Source organism: Mytilus galloprovincialis, chromosome 1, assembly GCF_965363235.1.
Source record: "Mytilus galloprovincialis chromosome 1, xbMytGall1.hap1.1, whole genome shotgun sequence".
Lineage (NCBI taxonomy): Eukaryota > Metazoa > Mollusca > Bivalvia > Mytilida > Mytilidae > Mytilus > Mytilus galloprovincialis.
The window spans coordinates 117435083-117461710 of record NC_134838.1 but is presented as its reverse complement, the minus strand read 5'-3'; the positions used below and the strand labels follow the sequence as shown (position 1 = coordinate 117461710).

Below are 26628 nucleotides of genomic sequence, written 5' to 3'. Positions count from 1 at the left end.
AAAAGATTGCCGCAGGGAACAAAATTCCAAAGAAAAACAATGTGATCATCACGTGTTTGTAAAAATAATCCCCTTTTTACTAATTTAGCATTTCATCATTGATATTAATGTTATCAGTCCCCTTTCCCAATAGTTTTTACCTTAGCAACAACAAATAAAAATTACTACGCTTGTTAAAGTAAATAAACCGAAAACATCGATTTTTACACAAATATTTGATTAGGTTACTTTTTAAAACTTTCTTTTTATACCATGAATGAATTATATGAGAAAATAAAAATCTATACCATGAATTCTGAGAAATAACATGAAATTTTATATGGCGGATAAATATCCGGTTGTATGTTGTTAGGTCACATATTGTTTAGACATGGCTGCTGCTGATAGTATTCGAGTTATCGATGATGATTATGTGAAACGAGTTCATAGTCGAAATCCTTCAGGCCATTTACATAAGGGTACAACATGTTTCAAATATTATTTTAGACCTTCATCATGAACATTGTCATTTCTTTTCAACAGCCCCAAATGCCTCTTTTTTTTTGTCAATGTCCAGCTATAGCCTTTGATGATAAGTCGTTCACCTATAGGTATATAAGGAAATTTTTTTCTTATTTTTCCTGTAGACTTAGCTTTGTTACCATGCATTGTCAAGCTTGGTAACTCATTATTGTCCCATACTGAACCTACTGACCTTGTTTTGTTTACATTCAAATTCCAATGGCGTAAAAATCACATAATGTAAAATCGTTCTACCCAGTCAAATTGCTCTACTGTCAATTATGTGATTTTTCAGTCTATGGCAATTACGTTATTTGTTTTTGGGATATTGCTTTAAAATAGTTTGCAATAATTTGGGGTTTTATTCAACAGGAAACCTCATTTTTTGCCATGCCTTTTGGCATCAATGGAATTTTGTATGAATACTTACCAACGGTCAGAATATCGATCTTTTTATAATGAATAAAACTAAAATTCTATGAAAAATAAGTGTAAATTGTTTTTTATTAACCTACTCTATATTCCTGTACAAAATTATGGCATGAACATCGTTTTTTCATGTAATTTTCCTTTCATTTTGGTTGGTCTTTTTTCACGGGAAAATCGTGAAAGACGTAAGGAACATGTCATTTTGAAATCCTAAAAGTACGATTTGCTTGACCTGTATTGTTTGCCACAAGATTGATGACACTAAATGGAATGTACACAAAGCAATGGAGGCTGGAAGTGGGATTTTGTGAAGTTCTAGAATGTTTAAGACATTCGAAAGTCAGGATTGAAAGTGTCATTAGAAAATTGTCATTTTTGAGCAATAATTGAGAACAACAATGAAAACTTAACTTTAGACATGTTTTTTTATTCACATGTAAGAAAGAAAGTATTCTGCATTGGTATTGGTATAGAATGAGGAAAATTGTTATTTTATTGAACATTTGAAAATAAAATAAAGTAAAAAATGATTAATAACATTCATAAAGTAGGCGAGACACTGGGTTTCGCAGAACCTTTACAATTTTTTCAGTATTACCAAGGTAACAACTTTTATTTTATTTAATTCACACCGAACACATCATGACAAACCGTCTTATTGTCGACTCATTATTTCAAATTAATTTGTTTTTTTAATGTGCATTGCACATAGACAGGGAACATGTCTGTAGGTAAGAAGGTTAGATTCAAATATTATGAATTTCAATTAAATAAGTTCTTTCAAAATGGCATTGAAAATAATCTCACATGTAACATAAATAAAAGAACTCAAACGTCAGTCTTTCTCAACATATGAACACTAAATAGAATAAAGCAAATAGAAATGAAATATTTTAAAGCAAATAAATTAACAGTCTGAAATTATAAGTAATGAAAAGGTTAACAAACCATTCCTATTACATTCCTCCCCTTTAAAATAAATCTTGTTTTAAATCATCTCTCAGCTAGTGGTGTCCATTTTAATGGTTCATCATGTTTGTTACACTGATTGTGTATTTGTAGATGTTGTGTACATGTAGCCGAAACCTTTAACTCTTTCAGGACAAAGGTCAATCAGTATGGCTCTAGAATAAAGCAGGGTTGATATTCATAATACATTATCATGTTCTTGTCCTGAATATGCATTGAGTTATAGGGCCAGCAAATTTATAAAAAAGAAGAAAATAAAAGAAACAAAAAGCAAAATAGGAAAAACAAAACACATAAATATTAAGGCAAAATGGAAAATTGCCCAACCATAGCTTAAATTTGTCTTTGGTGAATATTTGACTTTATATTGCAATCAATACATGTACATGTACAATGTACATGTATTATTTTTTACACAACCTTATTTTTATATTGTACATTTATTATTATTTACACAACCTTATTTTCATATTGTACATTTGTATGTAGAAGACCACATTTAAGTTTTTGTTGTAAGTATTGAGAACTATAGTAAGAGCTTCTTTTGTACACAACATGTTTCAAGGTTCCCGTATTGCTTATATTCTTAGCTTTAGAAAAGTTATTGGAGTATTTCTTACTAAATATATATTATACAGTGTACATCTGTAAATCAATATTTTGTATCATCTGTTAATATCATTATTTAGCATTCATGTTTATTTGCAGGTCATGGAATTGTTGCTGCAACTGCATCAATACCAAGTAGATATCAAACTATTGTAACAGATAATGCAGATAAAAGAGGATTCTTAGGCCAAGCAAAACGCTTCCGTTTTGATGAGGCAATGGTAATATTAAAACAAATAAATTATTACAGAGATGAACACTTTTATCTTGATATCAAAATGGTTGCCTTCATATTTTACTTGAATAGCATTTTGTAGATGAATAGAAAGTTTATTTTATATCAATGTATAATTATATAAAGTGCCTAGAATTTAAAAAATCAGCACAGCAAATGTTAGACTTAGAGAAGTTTAGATTCTCTACTTCCTCCCAGAGCAGGGCTGGAATCTGCACTTTTTATTTCTGACTCTTCTACAACAACACGGCCTAGCATTGGGCAGACACCTTATCCCTTCTCTATTGCTGATAAAAATCTGCTTTCTTTTCTGGAGGTGAAGGTATTACCAGTTCATAGCAATTAGACATGGCCATCTGACACAATAAACGGAAAATTTTAAGTGCAAATGTTATTATTCAGATGACAGTGCCATTATGGCCATAGGAACCGAAACATGTTCAATGAATTTTCTGCAGCATCCCCTAAAGTGTTATTGTTATATGACTTTCTACATTTAAAAAAAAATAAATAGAATTTTGCTTAATTCTGTTCATAATTTTTATACGACCGCAAATTTTGAAAAAATTTTCGTCGTATATTGCTATCACGTTGGCGTCGTCGTCGTCGTCCGGCGTCCGAATACTTTTAGTTTTCGCACTCTAACTTTAGTAAAAGTGAATGGAAATCTATGAAATTTTAACACAAGGTTTATGACCACAAAAGGAAGGTTGGTATTGATTTTGGGAGTTTTGGTCCCAACATTTTAGGAATTAGGGGCCAAAAAGGGCCCAAATAAGCATTTTCTTGGTTTTCGCACTATAACTTTAGTTTAAGTTAATAGAAATCTATGAAATTTTGACACAAGGTTTATGACCACAAAAGAACGGTTGGGATTGATTTTGGGAGTTTTGGTCTCAACAGTTTAGGAATTAGGGGCCAAAAAAGGGCCCAAATAAGCATTATTCTTGGTTTTCGCACAATAACATTAGTTTAAGTAAAAAAAAATCAATGAAATTTAAACACAATGTTAATGACTACAAAAGGAAGGTTGGTATTGATTTTGGGAGTTTAGGTCCCAACAGTTTAGGAATTAGGGGCCAAAAAGGGACCCAAATAAGCATTTTTCTTGGTTTTCGCACCATAACGTCAGTATAAGTAAATAGAAATCTATGAAATTTAAACACAAGGTTTATGACCATAAAAGAAAGGTTGGGTTTGATTTTGGGAGTTTTGGTCCCAACATAATAAGGGGCCCAAAGGGTCCAAAATTAAACTTTTGTTTGATTTCATCAAAATTGAATAATTGGGGTTCTTTGATATGCTGAATCTAACTGTCATGACTGTGTATGTAGATTCTTAACTTTTGGTCCCGTTTTCAAATTGGTCTACATTAAGGTCCAAAGGGTCCAAAATTAAACTTAGTTTGATTTTGACAAAAAATGAATCAGTTAGGTTCTTTGATATGCTGAATCTAAAAATGTACTTAGATTCTTGATTATTGGCCCAGTTTTCAAGTTGGTCCAAATCGGGGTCCAAAATTAAACTTTGTTTGATTTCATCAAAAATTGAATAAATGGGGTTCTTTGATATACCAAATCTAACTGTGTATGTAGATTCTTCATTTTTGGTCCTGTTTTCAAATTGGTCTACACTAAAGTCCAAAGGGTCCAAAATTAAACTTAGTCTGATTTTAACAAAAATTGAAATCTTGAAGTTCTTTGATATGCTGAATCCAAAAATGTACTTAGATTTTTTATTATGGGCCCAGTTTTCAAGTTGGTCCAAATCAGGATCTAAAATTATTATATTAAGTATTGTGCAATAGCAAGTCTTTTCAATTGCACAGTATTGCGCAATGGCAAGAAATATCTAATTGCACAATATTGTGAAATATCAAATTTTTTTTTAATTAGAGTTATCTTTCTTTGTCCAGAATAGTAAGCAAGAAATATCTAATTGCAAAATATTGTGCAATAGCAAGATTTTTTTTTAATTGGAGTTATCTTTCTTTGTCCAGAATCAACTTAAATCTTTGTTATATACAATATACAATGTATATTCACTTTTTACTACCAACTGATAAATTAAAATAATCTTTACCATTCAGTGATAACAAGCAGTTTTTTTACATCTTAATATTTTATGATGTATTTAAATGAGTAGTTATTGTTGCAAACTCCATTAGAAATTTTAATTGAGATTAGTTTTGGAATAAGGGAAAGGGGGATGTGATTAAAAAAATTGGGTTCAATTTTTCTCATTTGAAATTTCATAAATAAAAAAGAAAATTTCTTCAAACATTTTTTTGAGAGGATTAATATTCAACAGCATAGTGAATTGCTCTAAGAGAAACAAAAAAATTAAGTTCATTAGAACACATTCATTCTGTGTCAGAAACCTATGCTGTGTCAACTATTTAATCACAATCCAAATTTAGAGCTGAATCCAGCTTGAATGTTGTGTCCATACTTGCCCTAACCGTTCAGGGTTCAACCTCTGCGGTCGTATAAAGCTACGCCCTGCGGAGCATCTGGTTAAACATGTATTGACGTTACTATTTTTACTGATGTCACAAAACCCAAAAGCAGGTCTAGTTACTGCTTGAATCTGTCCCAAAGAAAAAATCCTGGTATGGAAGTTTTATTAATGAAAGTTTTCTTGGTTTCTATAAAAGGAAAGGATTAATATTTGATGTGTAGCTTGATAAAAAGTATAATCGCAAAAAATACTGTGCTCCAAGGAAAATTCAAGTCCTTTATCAAATCGCAAATTTAAAAGCATAAACAGTTGAAATAAATGGTAAACAACAGTCATACCTGACTTGGTATTTCCTTATATGTAAAAAATGGTGGATTAAACCTGGTTTTATAGCTAACTAAGCCTCTCAAATAGAATCCATTATATTGATAACAATGTGCAAAGTAAAACAAAGATATTGTAGGTAACATTGTTAAACAAAATAGGGTACAGCTGTCATCATTGTCTTATAATCTTAATTGCTTTTCTTATTTCAACCAAGGAAAACAAAAATGTTTAGTTTTAGTGTGTAAGCAAATTTTAGATCTGTACGTTGTGCATACTATCAGTTGTTTGGAAAAATAATTACAGTTTGCATTTACTTTATACAGACAGATGCCCCTGGTCCTGGAAATTATGTTAGACATGAATCCATGGATAACAACAGTTCTTCTTTCTCTAAGAAAGGAACAGGAGGATTTGCTTCAAAGGTAGTATTTTTTTTATTTATCTTTAGAAATAATTTCTATATGTTTTCTACTCAACTCAATTATGTTTTTATTGTGTACTGGTCATAATTGTGGTTAATTAGGTACATTGACTTACCTTAGTCGCCTACATTATTTCTACAAACTGTAGTAACTTGTAATTGTCTCGCTGGACGGAGTCAAAAAGTGAGACATAGGTATGGTGTTTCCGGAGTCAGCGATGACGGCGTTTACAATGTATTAGTTTGTGATTAGGTCAGTTTTTGGGGAACCACTAGTCGTAGAATAATGATAATTGGTATGCAGTTGTATAGGCATTAGCAAACCTTATTTTAATGGAGATTATTTTGCCCCGCCCCCTCAGTCATGGTCTATTGACTTTGAAACTTTTGCTTAGTTTTCATGTATTAGCTTGTGAATTAGGTCAGTTTATGGGGAACCAGTAGTGGTAGGTCAATGATACTTGGTATGCAGTTGTATTAACATTGGCACATCTCATAACCATGGAAATTTTTTTACACTCCCCCTCAGTTATGGTTTATTGACTTTGAAATTTTGCTTAGTTTACATGTATTAGTTTGTGTTTAGATTTGTTTAAAGAAAACTACTTATGATAAGTCAATGGTATTTGGTATGCAGTTGTATTAGCATTGGCACATCTCATTTCCATGGAGATTGTTTAGCCATGTACCTTCAGTCATAGTTCATTGACTTTGAATATTTGCTAAACTTACATGTTAAAGTTTTGCTATTTCTTATTTCAACATTTGCATTATCCAAATTACAAAAAAGCAAGACATATCTCTGTGATAACAGTTTTTTTACATTTTTTTTTTTGTGGTGCATAGTTCTCATTTGCAATAGTCACATGTTTTAACATGTTAGAATTTACTGCCAAAATAATTAAGTTACAAACATCATTTGATCTTCATACTCATACCAAATGTATACTATCACACCTTTTAAAACATTTGTTGTGAATATCCAAAATTGTCAACACGAGAAGGTTATTTCATTGAGGGCGCAGCCCGAAGTGAAATAACTTTTAAGGGTTGACAATTTTGGATATTCATCGATTCCAAGTGGCCACAATTGTTTTATTGTACCGAACTAACAGTGGAAGAGCATTTCGAACCTATATTTTTAACATATTAAACCCACAGACTGACGTTTGAAAATACATTTGTGTTCAAATTTCTCGAATTTACAACAAAAATAGAATCTTTTTGTAAAATATTGATGGCCCTGAAAAGGACCGTTTATAAGAGATATCACTGGCTGCTGGCACTCTCAGCTCTATTCATGTCCAATGTCTTATTTACTCAGTCATCTTTCAATGGACTTCTAGTGTAACATGAACGCTGCCATTTTGTTTATTTACGTCTATGACTATCATTTTCATGGGAGGTAACCCAAGTACAAATCAACAAACTCAAAAGGTTATTCACTGGTGAATAATGGGGTTATTCACCGCTGATGTAAATTTTTAGGGTTGTTCGTCCTTCCTTGCAATTGAATGAAAATTAACTGAATTATTCCATGTCACGTGATAACGTTTCACCCAATAGAATTGTTTGAAATATATGTAAGGTATAATAATATAAAATGTTTCATATGTCACTATATATCATTATATATATTAAGGATGTACACCTCTGAGGAGCCAAAAACTTCTAGAATTTAAACTTTTTTTCTAAACCTGATTTTTGGGTTTATATGACTGTAAAAAAATAATTGGTGAAGAAAAAATCATATGGTGGTGTGCTTCTTTTTTTGCTACGGCCCTTTGAAAGTATCTAATTTTGATGATTTTCCCATTTTTGGGCTGTTATCATGTCCACAATCAGTGATATTGTTTGCCTCAAATAACAGCCGAAAATCAACCTTTTCCCCTAGAGAAAATTCCCAATTACTAAAAAAAATGGTTTAAAATTCCTCCCAAAAAGGTCTACATTTTCCCCAAACAGTGATGTCATTGGTAGTAATGTTTATAAATATCGTATTCAAGTTATTATTTTGATATTATAAAGCACTTTTGAGGTCCGGTTTTCTGATCAAAATCATCATGGTGTAACACATGTGGTTTTCAATGCATTAAGTACCATCATTGCTTCTGTTTCTTTCCCCTCTACGAAAAGTACCTTCCGGGTTGAAAATGTCTGACAACCAAAATATACATGAAAAAACAGTGCAAAAAAGACAGCAAAGGTCAGCAAAAAATCAGAGATGTGTTTAGAATAATATTTCCCAATTTCAATAAAAAATATGCATTTTTCCCAATAAAAAACGGTAGAGGTAGTTTTGAAAAAAGACAACAATATCACTGAAAATTAAACTTTTTTCTTACTCTCAATAAAGATGAAGTGGACCAATCTGAATTAATTCAACTAAAAAAAACTATAGGTAGGTGTTCATATAAGAAAGTTTTATCATATTTTGATGCTTTTTCGTGTCAAATTTTCCATGTTGTCAATTTTGGAAATTAGTGATTTTTCTCTGTTTAAAGAATAAAATGCATATTATTTCAACTTCCTTGTTATAAATGATTGACAAAATACATATCTAGGAAATTTGAAAAGAAAAATATATATGGGATGTTTATGTTTCTGGTAAAATCTTTTTTTGTTCCCCTCACCCATTTCTCTCAAAATTTCGGCTTAAAAGACTGACTTGGTTAGTATTAAAATTTGAAAACTACTTATTGGAAATACACAATTCTTTCACAGATTTAAGTTTGATTATGAAAATTATCAAATTCACTGCTATTTCCATCACATATTTTGGAAATAATTCCTGAACGAGATTTCAATGAGACTGCATGAGACTGAAACGTCAGAAAAATATATCCTTAAAGAAAGGAAAATATTTTTTTGGCTTTAAACAAGATGGTTAAATTGATGTTCTTTTGCAGCATTTTCTTACCCCTTTCTTGTTTGCTAAATTGGTTTTAAAAAATCAAGTTAATAAATATATATAGATTAAAATTATGTTATTTTATTGAAATAATATAAGAGCATACAGTTTGCAAGTTACTGCTGTTATCTATAACAAGGATGTATAATCTATGAAATAGGTTTTGATTATTTAATATTTTTGTTTTATATATTGTAGAGTAAGCGAGGTGTAAAATACTACATAACGGCAGCACCAGGACCTGGGGTTTATGGTTTACCTAGTATGTTGGTCACTAGGAAAGATTTCAATAAATCAGAGAACAGCAGCAACTTCCATAAACCTATTGCTAAAATCTCAGATAAAGTGGAAAAGAAACCAGCACCAAATACATATGATGTAGGTAACTGTTTATTTGGGGGAGGGGAAGGGCGTCAATGAATAGGAGACAATCCTCCAAAAGATACTTTTAAAAAATCAATAAAACAACATTTTTAAATGATTTGTTGCTAAAAGACACAACAATGCTTACTAGAAATTACACAGCAATATCAAGATGATTGATCCCCCCTGTCATGGCTTAATCGACTCATAGGGAGAAGTGAATGCCAATCATCATCAGCCTTGACTGACATTCAATGCTTGACAATGAAATAGTAACAAAAATGTAGATAACAATGTTAAACATTTAGACCAATCAGGACGGCGTCATGATTTACATAGAAAGACATTGTTATTTTAATGATGGTTGAAATAGGCAACCAAAATGAGTGGATGTGATTAGAGCTTGACATATTGTACAGGCACCAGTAGATATTTATTTGTTATATGTGTAGTTGGGTTGAATTTTAACTGACACATGTCATACTCCACATCTCCTTTTTGATTACCAAAAGTCATTTTTTCCTAAAATGAAGTTGCAACAAACAAGTGGTAAACCACAAGGTATTCTCTTATGAGAAACACTTGATGTCTGCACTCAACAAACCAGGATGTTAACTTCAAACATTGTAACATATTTTATTACATTCATACAGAATTTTAGTAAAACTGGAGTACTTTTAAAAGAATGAATTGACACTGCATTCAATTGGCATTGCACAAGGTCATGTTTTTCTCTGGTTGTTTATGACGTCTTTACACTAAATCAATTGGATGTTGGATGTGTACGGATTGATAATTTAGTCTTAGATGCATGATTTGTTTTATTAGTTGTTAGTGGCTTTGAACTAGCAGTCAGATAACTGCGAGTACTCTGAGATCTGTTCCTAGTGTCTTTTTTTGTCGGGATGTACAAGTACCCAGCCACGTCCACTTGTATTTTTGTCCATCTGATGAGTTAAGCCTTTTTCAACTGATTTTTATAGTTCGTTCTTTTATTGTACTGTTATACCACTGTCCCAGGTTAGGGGGAGGATTAGGATCCCGCTAACATGTTTAACCCCGCAACATTATTTTTAAAAGTATGTGCCTGTCCCAAGTCAGAAGCCTGTAATTCAGTGGTTGTCGTTTGTATATGTATGTACTCAGGATTCCGCCAATTTAGACGCACCCCTTGATTGACTGCAAGGGTACAGCGGATCCATGTACACTCCCTAAGGATTAATGGAGATGTGTCCTTTACAATATTATCCCACCACCAGAACAATCCCCACCCAACACCGCCCAAGGGAGCGTGTAGGACACCGGGAAGTCTGTTATTATGGTGGAGGAAGCCGAAGTACTCGGAGAGAACCACCGGGCCACTCGGTGGAAACAGACAAACCAGAGAGATATCAGAAGATTGATCTCCTGGTCAAAGTAGGGGACAACTTTGACCAACCGAGGCCCCCAAAGTACCCATTCTAGTTTAAACTCCGGTGTGGGTACCAGAGATGTGTTACATATTTGTTTTTTGTTCATTTTTTTATATAAAATAGGCAGTTAGTTTTCTCTGGCCTTTTATAGCTGACTATGCAGTTTGGGCTTTGCTCATTGTTGAAGGTCGTACGGTGACCTCTAGTTGTTAATGTCTGTGTCATTTTGGTCTCTTGTGGACAGTTGTCTCAATGGCTGTCATACCAAATCTTCTTTTTTATACTTATCTTCAATTTGTATCACATTTTCTTTTAAGTCATTTATATGATGTATTTACTCATTCACTAATTGTATTTAAAAAAAAATAACACAACCAAAATAAACCATTCATCACCAAGTGGCCTTTTGAGGCTCTCCATATGTTCTTGGTCAAAATTGAGAGCATATGGGAATTTACTTTTTGTTTGATTTTACTCTTCAAATCTTTGATCATGTTTCATACGATTTACTTGTATCTTTCAATTTGTGTGAAAGTACTAGATGTTAACTTTTATTAAAACCACTGAAAGACAATTTTGAAAAGATGTTTGAAAGCATTTAAATGACCAGAATTTTCTTATATTCGTACTGTTTTAGTCATTCAAATTTTGTCTCATAATTTAGAGCTCAGCAAATAAAAAAACACTTTTCAGTCTCTCAGGGGAGATAATTCATTTGATAACTAAACAATAAAAATAAACTGTCTGAAATGTTTCATGAATTTATTTGCAGGTATTAAATTCTAAATTTGGAAAGACCAATAATGTCACAGCTGGAGCTGCATTCAAATCCCAGTCAAAACGAGAAGTGATAAATATTAACGCTTCTACAAATAATCCAGCTCCTGGTACGTCTTTATTGTAACTCGACCGTGCAAGGGCTGTATAGCCAGTCAAGGTCGTTAAAAACTTCTGTTTGTAGTATATTGTAAGCTTTACCATGTGAGAAAACATTTTACAGGTAAAATTAGTGAAAGTATTTACAGCAAATGTAATGAATTGGCTCTGACATTTATATTAAGTAATTGGTGATGATGTAGAAAATAATCATTATTGATGAATTACCAATAACATACTTACCTTTATGAATAAAAAGTTAAAAAGGGTGTATACATCAATGAGACAGCAAACTAAGGGTGGAAAATATTAAGTTAACTGGAAGCTTATACATATTGTTCAACAATAAACCAAGGGCTGTATAATATTCAACCTTTAAACTGCCCCAAGTCTGTCATTCAAAAAACCATATATATTGTTTTAATAATTTGTCATATGTTTTATATGCTGATGATAAAAGGGAATGAGGTTGGTGGTTTTCTCTGGGCACTCTAGCTTCCTCCACCAATAAAAACTGGCCGCTCTAAAATAGCCTAAAAGCAGTGCTCAAAAGTTGCATGAAAACACCAAAAATCAAATTAAAAGGGAATCAAAGGTCTTATATAGGACTTGCAGTTAGAAACCAATTGCTTTTGTTCAGGGATCATAAGAAAATTAGCGAAGAATTAAATATATATAATTAAATTTGATATGCATAGTTCTTAAAGATTCAAATGTTTTATTTACAGGTCATTATGATGTAAATGATTCCCTTCTTCATCAGAATGTAAAAGTTCCATTATCAAGTTTTAAATCAAAGTCAAAAAGACAAATGGCACCAAGTCCTGCAGCTGTAAGTACACAGTGTATTAACATCTCAGTTATAATATGCTTTTTCACATGTCTGTTCTTAAAATTACATGCATACAAATAATAACTTTTATTTGAAGTGTTCTGTAACACTTGAATCTGTCTTTAGGGGTCTTTATACACTCTTGTATTGTTGGGAAGGATTAAAAAGTATTGCTTACCACACAAACAAACTTTATCTTCATACTGTTTAATTAATTGTTTAGTGTTGAATTTAATTGAATAAAGTAGAAAAGAAAACTTTCAGCTGATTTGAGTTGAAATATAATAGATAATTTTCACTTCTTCTGTCTTATTTGAGTATAAACTTTGTGTGTTTTATTTTTGATAAAGGTACCTGGTCCAGGAGCTTATAAACCACATGAGGCAATAGATCCAGCAAAAAAACAGTTATTCCCGTAAGTTTTACTCATTTCTACTACCTGATCAGGTTTTGTTTTAGTTAAAGTTTTAAATGTGCATGATCTTAATTAACAATGGCCTATAATAAAAGTTCTGGACATCTACTTAAATTTTGTTTTATAAAGTAAACTTAAGGTGGTACCCAACACCTTGAATAAAATCAACTTGGCTTGTTTAATTTTCATAAAATTTTGACAGAATATTAACTTTGACCCTTTGAAAAAAAATATAAAAATTTCAAAAACCTTAACCAATCACTTTCTCGTCATTGAGAAGCTTAATATTTCCTTAACAATACATTGTGATTAAAACGTTTAGCTGATTTTACAGAGTTATCTCCCTGTAGTGTGTTTTGAACATGTACCACCTTAAATAGATTTTTAAACAGTTATAAAATGTAAAAAAGTACTTTGCATAAAGTGTGATAAATGCAGTTTGTCTCTAACTTTGAAGAAGGTAGCAATTTCTAAGACAGATGTATTACTACATTGTATATACCACCAGCAGCATAATTTATTTGTATGAAGCTGTATATTTCGAAGGTAGAAGACCTGAATGATTAATACATTGTATGCAGATACCTAATGTAATGAAGTATTCCTCTATACGTTTTCTGGTTATAAGTGCGATCATTCATCCTTTTTAGCTCACCTAGCCCGAAGGGCCAAGTGAGCTTTTCTCATCACGTTCGGCGGTTTTCTCATCACGTCCGGCGGTCGTCGTCGTAGAATTTGGCTTATATCTCTGAAACCAAAGCATTTAGAGCAAATCTGACAAGGGATTAAATTGTTTATCAGATCAAAATCTATCTGCCCTGAAATTTTCAGACAAATCAGACAACCCCTTGTTGGGTTTTTGCCCACAAATTAGTAATTTTAAATAAAATTTTGCAGTTTTTGGTTATTATCTTGAATATTATTATAGATAGAGAAAAACTGTAAACAGCAATAATGTTCAGCAAAGAAAGATCTACAATTAAGTCAAACAAGACCAAAATTTTCAAATGACCCCTTAAGGAGTTATTGCCCTTTATAGTCAATTTTTAACAATTTTCATAAATTTTTGTAAATTTTTAGAAAATATTTTCCACTGTAATTACTGGGCTAAGTTCATTATAGATATAGATAATTGTAGCAACAAGAATGTTCAGTAAAGTTTAAGTAAGATCTACAAACACATCACCATCACCAAAACTCAATTTGTCATGAATTTATCTGTGTCCATTGTTTAATATGCACATAGACCAAGGTGAGTGACACAGGCTCTTGAGAGCCTCTAGTTTGAGTTGTTTGTTTGTTTGTCTGTCTGTCCTGCTACAGGTTAAAAAAATTGAGGTAGTTTTTGATGAAGTTGAAGTCCAACCAATTTAAAACTTAGTACACATGTTCCCTATGATATGATCTTTCTAATTTCAATGCCAAATTATAGTTTTGACCCTAATTTCACAGTTCACTGAACATAGAAAATGATAGTGAGATTGGGGCATCCATGTGCTATGGGCACATTCTTGTTTTTTCTCATGTAAATTCTTATTATGAGTAATAGGATATTTATATTTGGTATATGGGTTCCTTGCAATGTCTACTTCAATACATGTCTGTCAAATAGGGTTCACCTGTCCACAACCTTGTTTCATAGATCAGTGACCAAGGTTAAAGTTACATGAGTTATAAGTTTCTCAGATACTATAACCAGTAAGTCAACTCTATGTGGTGTATCAACATAAATGGTTGTAAGGGTTACCTGTCATTCTTGTAGGAATCATCTGACCTTGACCTCATTTTATGTTTCATTGGTTAATATTGAGTTTCTGTGTTTTGGTATATTTTTCAAATACTTTAAGCATTAAGGTAACTGTATTTGATGTATGGAATAATAATAAGATGTACATATCTGTATTACAGGATTTATCTGACCTTGACCTCATTATCATCCATCTTAAAAAATGTTAACTTTATGTGATGCTTGTAGTAAAACCTTTATTTTTTAAAAAAGACTTTCAACATAAAATCAATGGTCAGTAGAGTACATGTAGGTGAGACAATTCAGCATGTGCACTCTTGTTGTTACTTTAATTTACCCAATGAAAGCTAATAAATTTAAAATATTTGATTATACAGGAGGAAACATTATTTATGTATATCTGCCCCTGCTATGCCATTACCTGATACTCCACCACAACCAGGCCCAGGAAGTTATGAAACAGTTAATTATGAAGGACAACCTAAGCATTATATGTCATCATCAGCCTTTGTTTCTACGACAAGTCGATGGACAGGTACTGCCAAAGAGGGAGAACAACCAGGACCAGGTATTACTTTTGTTTACAATGTAATGTTGGAAATTTGGCTGTTAAATCCTATTGGAGAGGGGGCTTTGTAATTTGCTATTTCCTGATATTTTATACTTCCTCTAAAGCATATTTTTTGTATTAAAACTTCAAAAATGTCTTCAAACATTTTATCTAAACTAATAATCATAGTATAACATGAAAAGTCCATATCAATGGAAGAATTTCAGGGGACAGATAAGAAACTTACAAATAAAACATCATGGTTGTTCAAAAACATTGGAAACTGTCTAAATATAAAGTTTTAAAACAGAAATTATTTCAAAGTAAGACACAATTCTCAGTTGGACATGAGTTAACTTGCTACAGAATTTTCAATGTATGATTTTATAAACATAGTTATTAATGACAGGTTTCATCTTTACATATGATTTGGTATATATATAATAGTTTTGAATGTATTCAGAATGATATAAACAGACCATGCATACATGCATGATAAAATTTGTTAAATTTAGTAGGTCAAAGAACCCCTTCAAATAGGAGAAGAAAAAAGTTTTTAAAAAATTGTTTCCTAGCTTAATGGAACAAGTCGTTTATGAGGCTTTTTTGTATTCTTGTTTGTTCATTGTTCAGACTGGGAATATTGTTTATACCCAAAAGTTGATTTGTCATTTTTTACTGCCATGCAATTTACAAAAGATTTATAATGACAAATTAGATGGCGACATTCAATGTTTATTATACAAATGTACATGTAGTGACTTAGTGCAACAAGTAATGTATCACAGTCAATAGGCCATCTGGAAGTTGACAGGGAATGAGTTGTATTTGGGTTTTTTTTAGTCCCCTACCTGTCTGTCCATCAGTCAGTCCGGCAAATCAGTTTTCCACATTTTTCTTCATGCTTGAAGATATTGATTTGAAATTTGGTATATAGTTTTGTCATGACAAGTTACAGATGTTCCAGTCTGATGATTTTGTGCAGAGTTACATTTCTTGGACTTAGAAAATTCACTCAAATAATCAGTTTTCCACGCTTGTTTGTTATGCTTGAATGTTTTGACATGATAATAGTTATATAGTTTACCCCATGACAAGTTATAGATCTAGTTAGAATTTTGTTCCAATACAATGATTTTTTTTCAGTAGGGGACTATGTATACTCACAGAATGCTTGTTATTTTTGTTTAACTATTCCATTAATCATTGCAAAAGAATTTTTAGTTTGAACTGCTGCAGAATATTATATGCAAATAGATAAGATTAGAAACCCTTACAGATGAAAAAAGGGAAAAAAGAAAAAAAAACTCTTGTATTTGTAATTTTTACAGAGTTTAAAAACCTGTTTTGTCATTTCAGGCTTGGACTTTCATTCATTTTCTTTTCAATTTCTTCCATTCTTAGTTAGGAGTCTACTTCGTCAGAATTATCTCCCCATTACGCCAGTTCATTTTCACAATGGTAGAAATGGAAGCCATTGTTGGGATGACGCGCTACCAATTTTGCTCATGAAAACCGATAAATTTATCTACATTGCACCATTACGATCCTTATATGTCAGTTGAATTTTAAAAGATAAATGTATCAACAAGCTAATGAGCATCAGTTAATGATCTTGTCTGCATTGATTCAACTTAAAACTATTGCCTGATCGGTTGTCAGGTGGAATTTTCGAAAATTCATAAACATTTAAAAAAATTCTAATTAAAAATTTCGTGGAAGGGCAGACTAGATTTTTTTAGTGTATAAAGACTATAAACCCTAGTTTTCACACACAAAAAATTATATTTTTTCAAAGATATGCATTTTCATCATCCAACTTGAAAGACTGTCGTCAAGTACTTTCGGTAAAAAAAATAGCTATTCGAACACACCTTCTCTGATTTTGTGACTCATTAGATAGGTATTTCACTTTACCCATATATTTCATCTTTTAGTACTGTTATTTTTTTGTGTTATAAAGTCAATCTGTAGCTTTGATATATAAAAATAATAGGATCTGAAGCGAGACGATGTATGAAAAAATCTTACTTTGTACGATATCAATACAAAATATTCAACTCAAACACGTCCTTACATAAAAAGGTGCACTCGATTTTCTCTTTTCGATATAATTGTTACCCATTTTTTGGAATTTTTTCTCAAGTCGCATAATGGAAGGGCAGACACGAAAATTTTTGAACTAATAGATTGATATGTTTTACGTCCGTGGTAATTTTTTTTTAAAAATCGGAGGTTATGCATTTTCTTCATCCAACTTGAAAGATACCCATGTCGTCGACTTCAAATCTAATTGTTCTGCTTAACTATGTACTAGATAAATTAAAAACTTATGCAAATGGTGTTTTTAAAATAAAACACCTCGCAATTGAGAAGAATATTGTAATTTTGTTTGTTTCTATTAACTTTTAAAATTTTTGTCACTATAGTAAACAATACAGTACACATTTATCGCCTTCTCTAACAAAGAGCTTCAATTCTTTTGTTCTATTTCAACCGGGTTTCCGACTGTTCCTGTTCTGTAAACATAACTTTCCTTGTAGCATCAACATAGGCTCTCTCTATACCTAATGCATAATATCATATACAAGTGTCATTGCCATTTGTTTTGCCTCTGTCCCTAGTGAAATAGATTGTCACCTTTATATCTATTGATTATATATAAGAATGGGAAGAAAACATAACATGTTGTTGACATCCTTTAACACTGGTTATATTTGTCTTCAAAATCTCTGAAGTCATTCAGGTACAATAATTTAATGATCATTATTCAATAGATATTTAAATATTTATGTAGCATTGTCACTAGTACCATTGGTTGATGATCTTTGGTTGTGTCCTGGGAAAACTTTGCTTCAATATAACCTTAATTACAATTAATAGCTGTTATATTTATTGATTTGTAGCTCATTATAGACCTATCAACATGGGAAGGCAATCCTTTATATACAATGCTGCTAGCAAATGGATATAAGGAAAAAGGAAAAAAATAAATATCATGACTTTAAACCCAAAAGGTTCATCAAAGTAAATTGGCTGAAATTGTGAATTATAAATAAAACCCGATCTAGGATCAGATGTGAAACAGATTATGAAAAAAAACCTGATGCAGAAAGCCATGTCTAAACAAGTTCTTTGCATTGCTTATATTAAGCTGATAGACATTCCCGAGTTGTATGCTGTCAGTATGGTGTGAGAGTCAGAAAATATATATGTAAAAGAAGTTTTGTTACATTTCAAAATGTTGTTGATAGTTGAAATGATATATTATTTTATGTTTATGATATTTTATCACAATTATATTGATTAGAAAAAATTTTTAACAATCAGTATTATCATTTTTTTTATTTTCTTTGTGCTATGGTTCTCTTTACTGTGATAGAGATAATTTTTTTATAGGTTATATGTTTCCTGAATATTGGGATATAAGATTTCTATGAAAAAGATTTTTTTACAACAAAGTCCAATTTTGTATTAATAATTTGAAATGGATCTTCACAGTTACACTTACTGGATACCTTTATTTAATTTGATTTTATTGTTACTTTCAATCAAAATATTAGCCATGAATCATGATACACAATGTATTGTTGATATTCATAAATCAGAGATGGGAACAAACAGTATGTCTGCTTTGTATATTTATCCTATTTGAAAATACACTCACATACAGTTTTACTAATTTGGATATATTTTACTTATAACAAATATGGCCACTTGTCAGATCTTAAATGTAAAGTGTTACTGTCAGACTTCAGAATTGACAAGAGTATTTCTTTCAAATCAGACTGATCAATCATGTAACATAATAACCTTGATTTACAAGTTGAAGTTAAAGGCTGATTTTCCAATACTACAGCAGTTTTCGATTTTCAGACCAAATTTAATTTTGTGAACATGACGTTAACCTTGGATGTAGAATGGTTGATATGTGTAGGCAGTAGTATTGATTGTTATACACCTCTGTAAACTTCCTTACGCTATGTTAATCAATTGATTGAAGTGAAAATAGATTTTTATTTTAGGTTTACATGGAGATATCTTTTTGTGACAGTGTTGTATTGGTTTATGCCTGATAAGCATCATTACCAAATGAGATTTGTTTACTCTTCATTTAAATAATTGCTTTTATTTGGTTATTACCATAAATTTGCTCATGAATAATGAATAACTTCAATGTTGGAATAGAAATCTGGTTTTATTGTGTACAAGTACTTATTAAAATATAAAAGAAAAGAAAAGTGAAACTGTATTTCAGAATGTATTAATCCAGTCATAATATTTGTCTTATCTTTAATTATTAAAATGTGAAATTAAAACCCCAGATTTTTTTTGCTTTAAAAGTGCTTCCTAAAAAGAATCCAATTTGAATGCCATCCCCAGCTATAGTAGCTAATTATCAGACTGTGTGGCATTATTGTAAGGATTAGTGACATCTTATTGATTTGGTTTATTTTCTTACAAGTTTTCCATCAATACTATTGATTGTGTAAAGACATCATCCATTGTTTGCCAAGATGTAGGAGGATATCTTGTCTTTAGTTGATATTTTGCCATATCTTTATGTCCATTATTGGGATATTTTTAATGACATTTATAAGAGTCGATTTTTTTTTATAATCCTATAATTTTAAATCATATTCATCACTAAAATATTTTTATAAATATGTCTATGAAGAAAACAATATCATAACAGAAATGGTGTGTATTTGATGTCATATTCAATTCTATAAAATTTAGATTAATTGTTTTATAAAGGGAGAATAAATAGAAATCAAAACAAGAAATTGCAATAAATTAGATAAAGACAAAAAATAATACATAATTTTTTTAGTTAGATAAAATTTGAGTTATGTAAATCAAAATTTTGAGGTTACATAAACCCCAAATTTTGTGGTTATATAAATCGAAATTTTGTGGTTATGTAAATGGATTATTATGTAATAAGTTGTAACCCAGAAGCTTATCTGAATCCTTTGTCTATTGTTATCTTTAGTGTTGACTGTAATTAAGACACCAATTAGATCATTGATATGTTAGATTATACACAAGTGATCAGGTTTATGTCAGATTTGTTTATTTATCTTCTTTGTAATATGATGTGTGATAGGATTTGAGCAAAAGAGAAGGTGAGAGTGTAATGTATGTGAACTGGGGCTATGAATTGGTGCCAGATGAGAGTTAAAGAATTATCTGTGATAAAAATGTTTTTATTTTGTTATAGTTGTGTCATTATTAAGATTTTAATAAATATTTATATTATTCTTCTAGATCTTGTTAGCAAATATTAACTAGTTCATTCCATTGAAAAATGTATTTAAAACACAAACACATAATAGTATTTTATAGATTAAACAGGTTTATTCTGAAATGGATAAATAAAGAAAAAAGTTATGGCAAACCGGCATTAGTGAAAAGGAAAATGTTATCAAATTTTGATCAGATTCAACACAGTTATTTTTTAGGATGGATGGTCAGGCTGCAATTGACCCTTATCTAATTTTAACCTTTCAAAGAATATAAAATTTTTAATGGAAATTAAATAATTACTTCCAGTAACAATATGTGAACTTTTTAAAAAGCAATGCAAGGTTAAAGATAAAAATTAAGTTGATCTGATTGTATGCTTGAGAAAGGTACAAAAATCAATTTCTTAAAGTCTTTAACCATTACCCTGTTCACTCTTATTATTATTTAAAGTCTTATTTCTCCCAATATCTCCAGCTGTACATGTGAATAACCTCTTCACTATTGTATAGCTAGAATCTACATAACAATACAACTAAACACCTAACTGGACAAAGGGCATTGCACAAATTTAGATAAAAGATTTAGAGTATGAAATACTCAAAAAAGACAAATATTTCTTCTCATATAGATTGGTAAATAGATAGGCATAGTTATGAACAGAAAACAAAGTAAATACAATGTATGTCAAAATTGAAGGATGTTTATGTTCATATGGTTTGATGGTCCACAGACAATTATTTTGACTTCTGATTATCCTGTCACTTCTTAGGTTTCAACTTACCAGTAACCTTATGCCAGAAATGTCAGTAACATACATAGGGGGAACAACATCATGCTATCCTCTTATACACAGTAAATTGTAAGAGGTCAATGAGATGACAACCCAACAAAACAAATAATCAAAAGGTGTATTGGATATTTGTAAAATAGATAGAACCAATCACAACATAAAACATGTAACTGTGTTCATTGAAAAACAGATGGTTCAATTTTAATACAAAAAATAAACCCAAATAATTGTATACTTGAAGTTCCTGCAATGCTTTTAAGTTTAATGCCCATCCTGATTTATTAACAAAGGTTGAAATTTCCAATCTTTGCCTTCATATTCAGTCTATCCTTGTTAAAATAGTGGGAGAGATAAAAGGTTGCTAAGAAGTGCAAAATGATAATAGATTTATCATGTTTACTAAGAATGATACGTTTTATAAAACATAACATTGCAATGAAGGAATTTATAGAACCAATCAAATAAATAACTGAACACCTGTTATAAGGACCCAACCTTGAAATTCACTCAAACCATGGTGGCAATATGAGCTATTACCATAAGCTACTTAATGAACTTTCTTCAAATTCATCTCTGAAATTTCTTTATGGATTGTAAAACAAAATATTGACTGTTTAATCTAAAAGATGGCTGTAGAATTTTACACTTTTGTCCAAATTAATCAAATTATCCAGCCATTATTTGAGCTCAAACAATATTCTTAACTATTAAATGGAAGTTAGGCGCTATTGTCTTGAAAACTATAAAAGCTAGATAACAATTAAGCTTAAATTGAAATAATGAGTAGCATGACAAGTTCTAGCAACCTCAAACTTTCAAAACAATTTGACAGCCCTATTCGGAGTAACTCAAAAGGTAATTTTCTTTGTATTGGTTAAAATTTTTCATGTTTTTGCTGTTATCTTGAAACTATTGGAAATGTTAAACGTGTCATTGGAATTTTCTTTTTACCGATTTCATCTTGGTAACAACTTGGCCATATATTACCGAAATTGCAAGAATGACGTAACCAAGTTCCTCTGTATACAGTTCAGTCATATTCGGTTACAATCTGTTGAAAATATGACCGCAACTGTTGGTTTTTTTTTTATTCTAATTCACCAATTATCTAAAATCTTATGGGACTCTATATGAATCTTATATGATTCTACACAACAAAATGGTTTTAAACTTTACAGATATAATGAACCAGAGACACTGTCAATCTAAATTCTTTGCCATTTAATGTTTATTTGGTGCCAAACAGATCCGTCATTCAAACTCTACGGAAAGTCCCATCATTGAAATAAACGCTTTTATATCTATGGTCACATGTTCAACTTCTGAAATGTTTTCTTTATGTGTTCCTATTGTACAGAAGAGTCCTAAATTACTTGGGTGAAACCTCCTTTAAATAATAAGCATTTTTAAAATTGCATTAATTATTTGTTGAATGTACCCATGCACTAAGAACATTTGAACCCAAAAATAATGTCAATGTTTAATACCAATGGAGTTGAACGGAACTACCAGTCACTCGAGTATATTTTTTAATACTCTTAGAGAAAAAATAAAATTCATAAACCGATTTTTACCATATTTTCTGGTATAATGGTATTGAACATTTTTTATGTAAAGTCACTTCACTGATGCTTTTAAGACTTTCAATACTGTTTGTTTCTGTAAAAAAATATATAATATATATATACATGTATATATATGTATATCATAGATACCTAATGTTCAAGAGCATGAAAAGGATTAAGTAACTAAGTTAGCTATGATATTACGGTTTGAGTTTGAACTTTCAAGCTTACACAAAACAAAGAAAAAGAGACTAAATACGAACTTGGGATAAAAGAATACCGAACAAATGATAGATCGTTTTTGTAAATGTTTTGTGACTGTGAAATTAGTTTTAACATATTTAAAAATCGTTTGCACTATTTATCTATACTTGTATAAATGACAAAAAAGAAAACAATTTGAATGCACATTTATTTTGTGGTCGTATATTACACTACTTAATTACTTGTGTGAATGTTCAGTCCATTAATCCATAAAACGCACATCTTTTGTCGGAAAATCATCTTTAAATGCTACTCTGTTTGGCTGAACACTTTTAACTTTGGAAGTTGAGGGGATCGACATTTCGATCGGGCTCAATGGTGTTTTTTCATCAGCAATGGGTATTCTTATAGAATCTTCAGAGACGTCATCGTCGCAATAACTGGTCAAAAAGCTGGGAAATAGAAGCGACATAGCGAATATAATTCCACCAGAACAAAATAGAATCAAACCAACCAGCTTACATAAATCAAGAGTAGTATTAAATGATACAGCACTGTGATCAATATATCCTAAATTTTGGTCCTCACTTAGTTTTGTTACCATAGATTTTCTTGGAACTGTATACCCTACAAGGATACCGACAATGCCAAACAATAGCAAGTTGGCACCGCTCCAGATACATACTTTCAGCCAGATTGGAGGACATCGCCGTCTTCTTGATCTCGGATTTAATAGCAGAGCAAAGTCGTCATCTTCCTCGTATATACTCGGATCTTTAACAGAAGAATTGGGATCGTAGAATTCGTGTAAATATGACTTCACTCCAAAATAAACTGGGCACCCACTTTTCTTCTTCTTTTTTTCAGGATCGGCTTCTTCAAGAACAGTTGATGTTTTTGATAGAATTTCGTGCTCTTCCTCAGCTAATCCATCGTCAGTGAAGTTTTTCGATTCTGTACTTTCACTCATGGCATTAGTCGTAAGAACGACTCACCATCCGGCTTGATCGGCATTTACTACGTCATCTGAATAACACAGAAAGGCTACATTAACACCCAAAGTTGACAAAACCAAACGCCTACGATTTGACATCACAATATCGACTACTTTTCAATCACTATTCATTTTGTAACTATGATTTATTTTCGCAATAAAGGAAACATGACGAATTACAAAATAATTCAGCAGCTAAACTAAATCGAACATCAGGTTGTGATTAATTTGTTTGGAAAGAATCGCGAAGCACATTTGTATAGTCAATACACATGTATCAATTAGCAGTAAAAATCTTTAAGATTGAAGAAGATGCTTATTTTGAAATTGTTAACCAGCTTTATTTTTTGATAGATAATAAACAAAATATGGCATTACGAATAACACCATGAAAATATAAATTGGTATAAAAAAGAAAACATACCTCATTAAAATAGCCCTCCTCATTCACTGTAGTGCCATGACTGTCAGCTGACCAATAATGTTATTGATGTCACAACCTTGGAGATCGATTGCTGGAATAAGCTGGATTTCCTAACCAATTATTAATTATAATGACAGTTATGTCTACGTATAAATAATATTTCTTGGAATGTGTATGGAGAAATCAGTGTTTGTAGTGTTATAGGAAAATCCTTGCTTATAGATTAGTCAATCGATTTTAATGCCTTTCCTCTAGAGAATCTGATGAGGAATTATGGTCACAGATATTTAATGCTGGTTTATATATTGGTTCCACAAAGATTAATATCATCAATATGGCTTTGTTTGCTGAAATTGAAAATGGGACTACAATATATTTATCACATTTGAAAATTAAACAAATCCAGATAAAGCAACAGTCGGTATACCGTCTTCGTTTACTGCTCCAAAGCCATTTTACCTGAATTAACATTGCACAGGTTCTCTTTAATGATTAAAGTAATAGAAATGCAGTCATTGGAGCACATTAACCAAATCATTTTAAAAAGGCAACAATATTCGCAGTGTATTTGTTAGGGTAGAGGAATTCATTTGCCGAGTACAATAAAAAAAAATATGTAAACGATCAAATACTTGTTTTTTAACCCTAAATCACCACTTTACTTTTTAATCACTTTATTTGATATTGTTTCAATGAACTTTGATAGCACTCTTATACTTATACAAACAAACAAAAACACATTAAAAAATGTAAATACAGTGGTGAATAAATAACATTTTAAAAATAAATTTATTTAAAGGATTGATAATTTTACCCCGATCGTATCTAAATTTCCGGGCTCGGTAAACAACATCACCGTAAAAAATAAGAATATATGCTATTCCGTTTGAAGTATTTTTTCTACATGCAGGTACAACCAAACTTAAAACCGAATCTTTGTATTTATGGAATAATTAAGTAAAGGTTTTAAGTACTTTGAGGTCACGAAATTTTCTAACTACCAGTGATACACGCTTATTTTTTACAAACATATAGCGAACGAATATAGTTAAATATACATCGTAAGAAGATACCAAAGAAACATCACCTTTAAAAAAAAAAGAGGAAAATTAACCATAAGAAAAGTCCTTCTTGTCATAAATTTTTCTGTAAAGTTTCTCGATTAAAATGATATATCTTAATCTGGAAGAGCATGCAAGTTATTGCTGTTACAAGTATATTTTTATTTATTTAGTTCCTTCGGGTAAATTTCGGCAGTATATATTTAGAGAATTCTTGATTATTTAACAAAAAAATGTCATAAATATAGAGGTAAGCGTTTTTGAATTTATTAATTAAATGGGATTTAGATGGGTACCTTCTGCATGAGTTTGGCCATAACCCCGCTTTATTCTGTATGTGTGTGTCCTTAGTTTATTGTGTGTAATCCAGTGGTTGCTTTGTATCATATTTGTTTTTCGTTTATTGTTTTGTACCTCAAGGAAACTTGTCTTCTTATTTGAATTAATTTACAACTTTGACATATCGGGGTCTTTTATATATGGTTTGAGTTTTGCTAATTGATGAAGTGCACCCATGATTATGATTATTAGACTAAGTTAAGATGCAGACTAACTAACAAAGTGGCCCTGTGGTCGTATATATACAAAAAGGTGCCACATCCTCTTTTCATAATGACTTGCAAAATATATATGTCGACCAGGATGCGGAGCGAAAAGTTTGAACTGCCACCAAAAGGCATGCATGTTGTAGCTTAATTTTGCCTTGCAACAACCAACTTACAGACCCCGTAAACAGTTTCCTTAAATAGTGCTGGTGAAAGAAGGAAAAAACGGAATATCTTATTTCTTTCGGACGTTATTTCATTTATATAACACACGCTCTCAGTATTTGTTTGAATGGAGAAAAATTATAAATAAAAGTACACAGAAACACCAAAGTTTAACCCACTTGAACCTCAACAAAAATAAGAGTTAATTCAGAAAAAGAAAAGTGGGGTATATAATTCAATGAAAAAGCAACTTAATAACAAAAAAATAAATAACCAAATGATAGCAACATTCAACAATAGATAGGTGTCATCGGAATATGTCAAGCTATCGTCCCGACTATATGAAAGTATTTTACATAGTACTTCCATGATTTAACAGAAACCATTTTTACCTATATATCTTTTTTTAAAGTAAATGTCTGATACCTACATATTATAAATTATAATGGACCTCAGTGAAATACCCTTTCGGAATCATCTTCGCTACACTAGCTAAGTGTACTCTTTGCTATAGCAAAGTTGTTTCGGAATAAGAAATTTTGATATATTCATCTTTTCTTTTAATCGTCTTAA

General features: G+C 31.1%; 2 protein-coding genes across 2 annotated transcripts; one reads left to right on the top strand and one right to left on the bottom strand.

Moving 5' to 3' along the window:
• The first annotated feature begins 322 nt into the window (after positions 1–322).
• Positions 323–18051, top strand: LOC143054048 (O(6)-methylguanine-induced apoptosis 2-like). Its single transcript, XM_076226907.1, has 9 exons — positions 323–458; positions 2608–2729; positions 5854–5952; positions 9061–9240; positions 11410–11524; positions 12242–12345; positions 12696–12760; positions 14885–15075; positions 17964–18051. The coding sequence occupies exons 1-9, from the start codon at positions 371–373 to the stop codon at positions 18029–18031; spliced, it is 1032 nt and encodes a 343-aa protein (XP_076083022.1). The 5' UTR covers positions 323–370; the 3' UTR covers positions 18032–18051.
• Positions 18052–23057: 5006 nt separating this feature from the next.
• LOC143054032 (neurensin-1-like) lies at positions 23058–24631 on the bottom strand. Its single transcript, XM_076226885.1, has 2 exons — positions 24285–24631; positions 23058–23892 (listed from the first exon to the last, which is right to left on the bottom strand). The coding sequence occupies exon 2, from the start codon at positions 23834–23836 to the stop codon at positions 23129–23131; it is 708 nt and encodes a 235-aa protein (XP_076083000.1). The 5' UTR covers positions 23837–23892; positions 24285–24631; the 3' UTR covers positions 23058–23128.
• Between the last annotated feature and the right edge of the window lie 1997 nt (positions 24632–26628).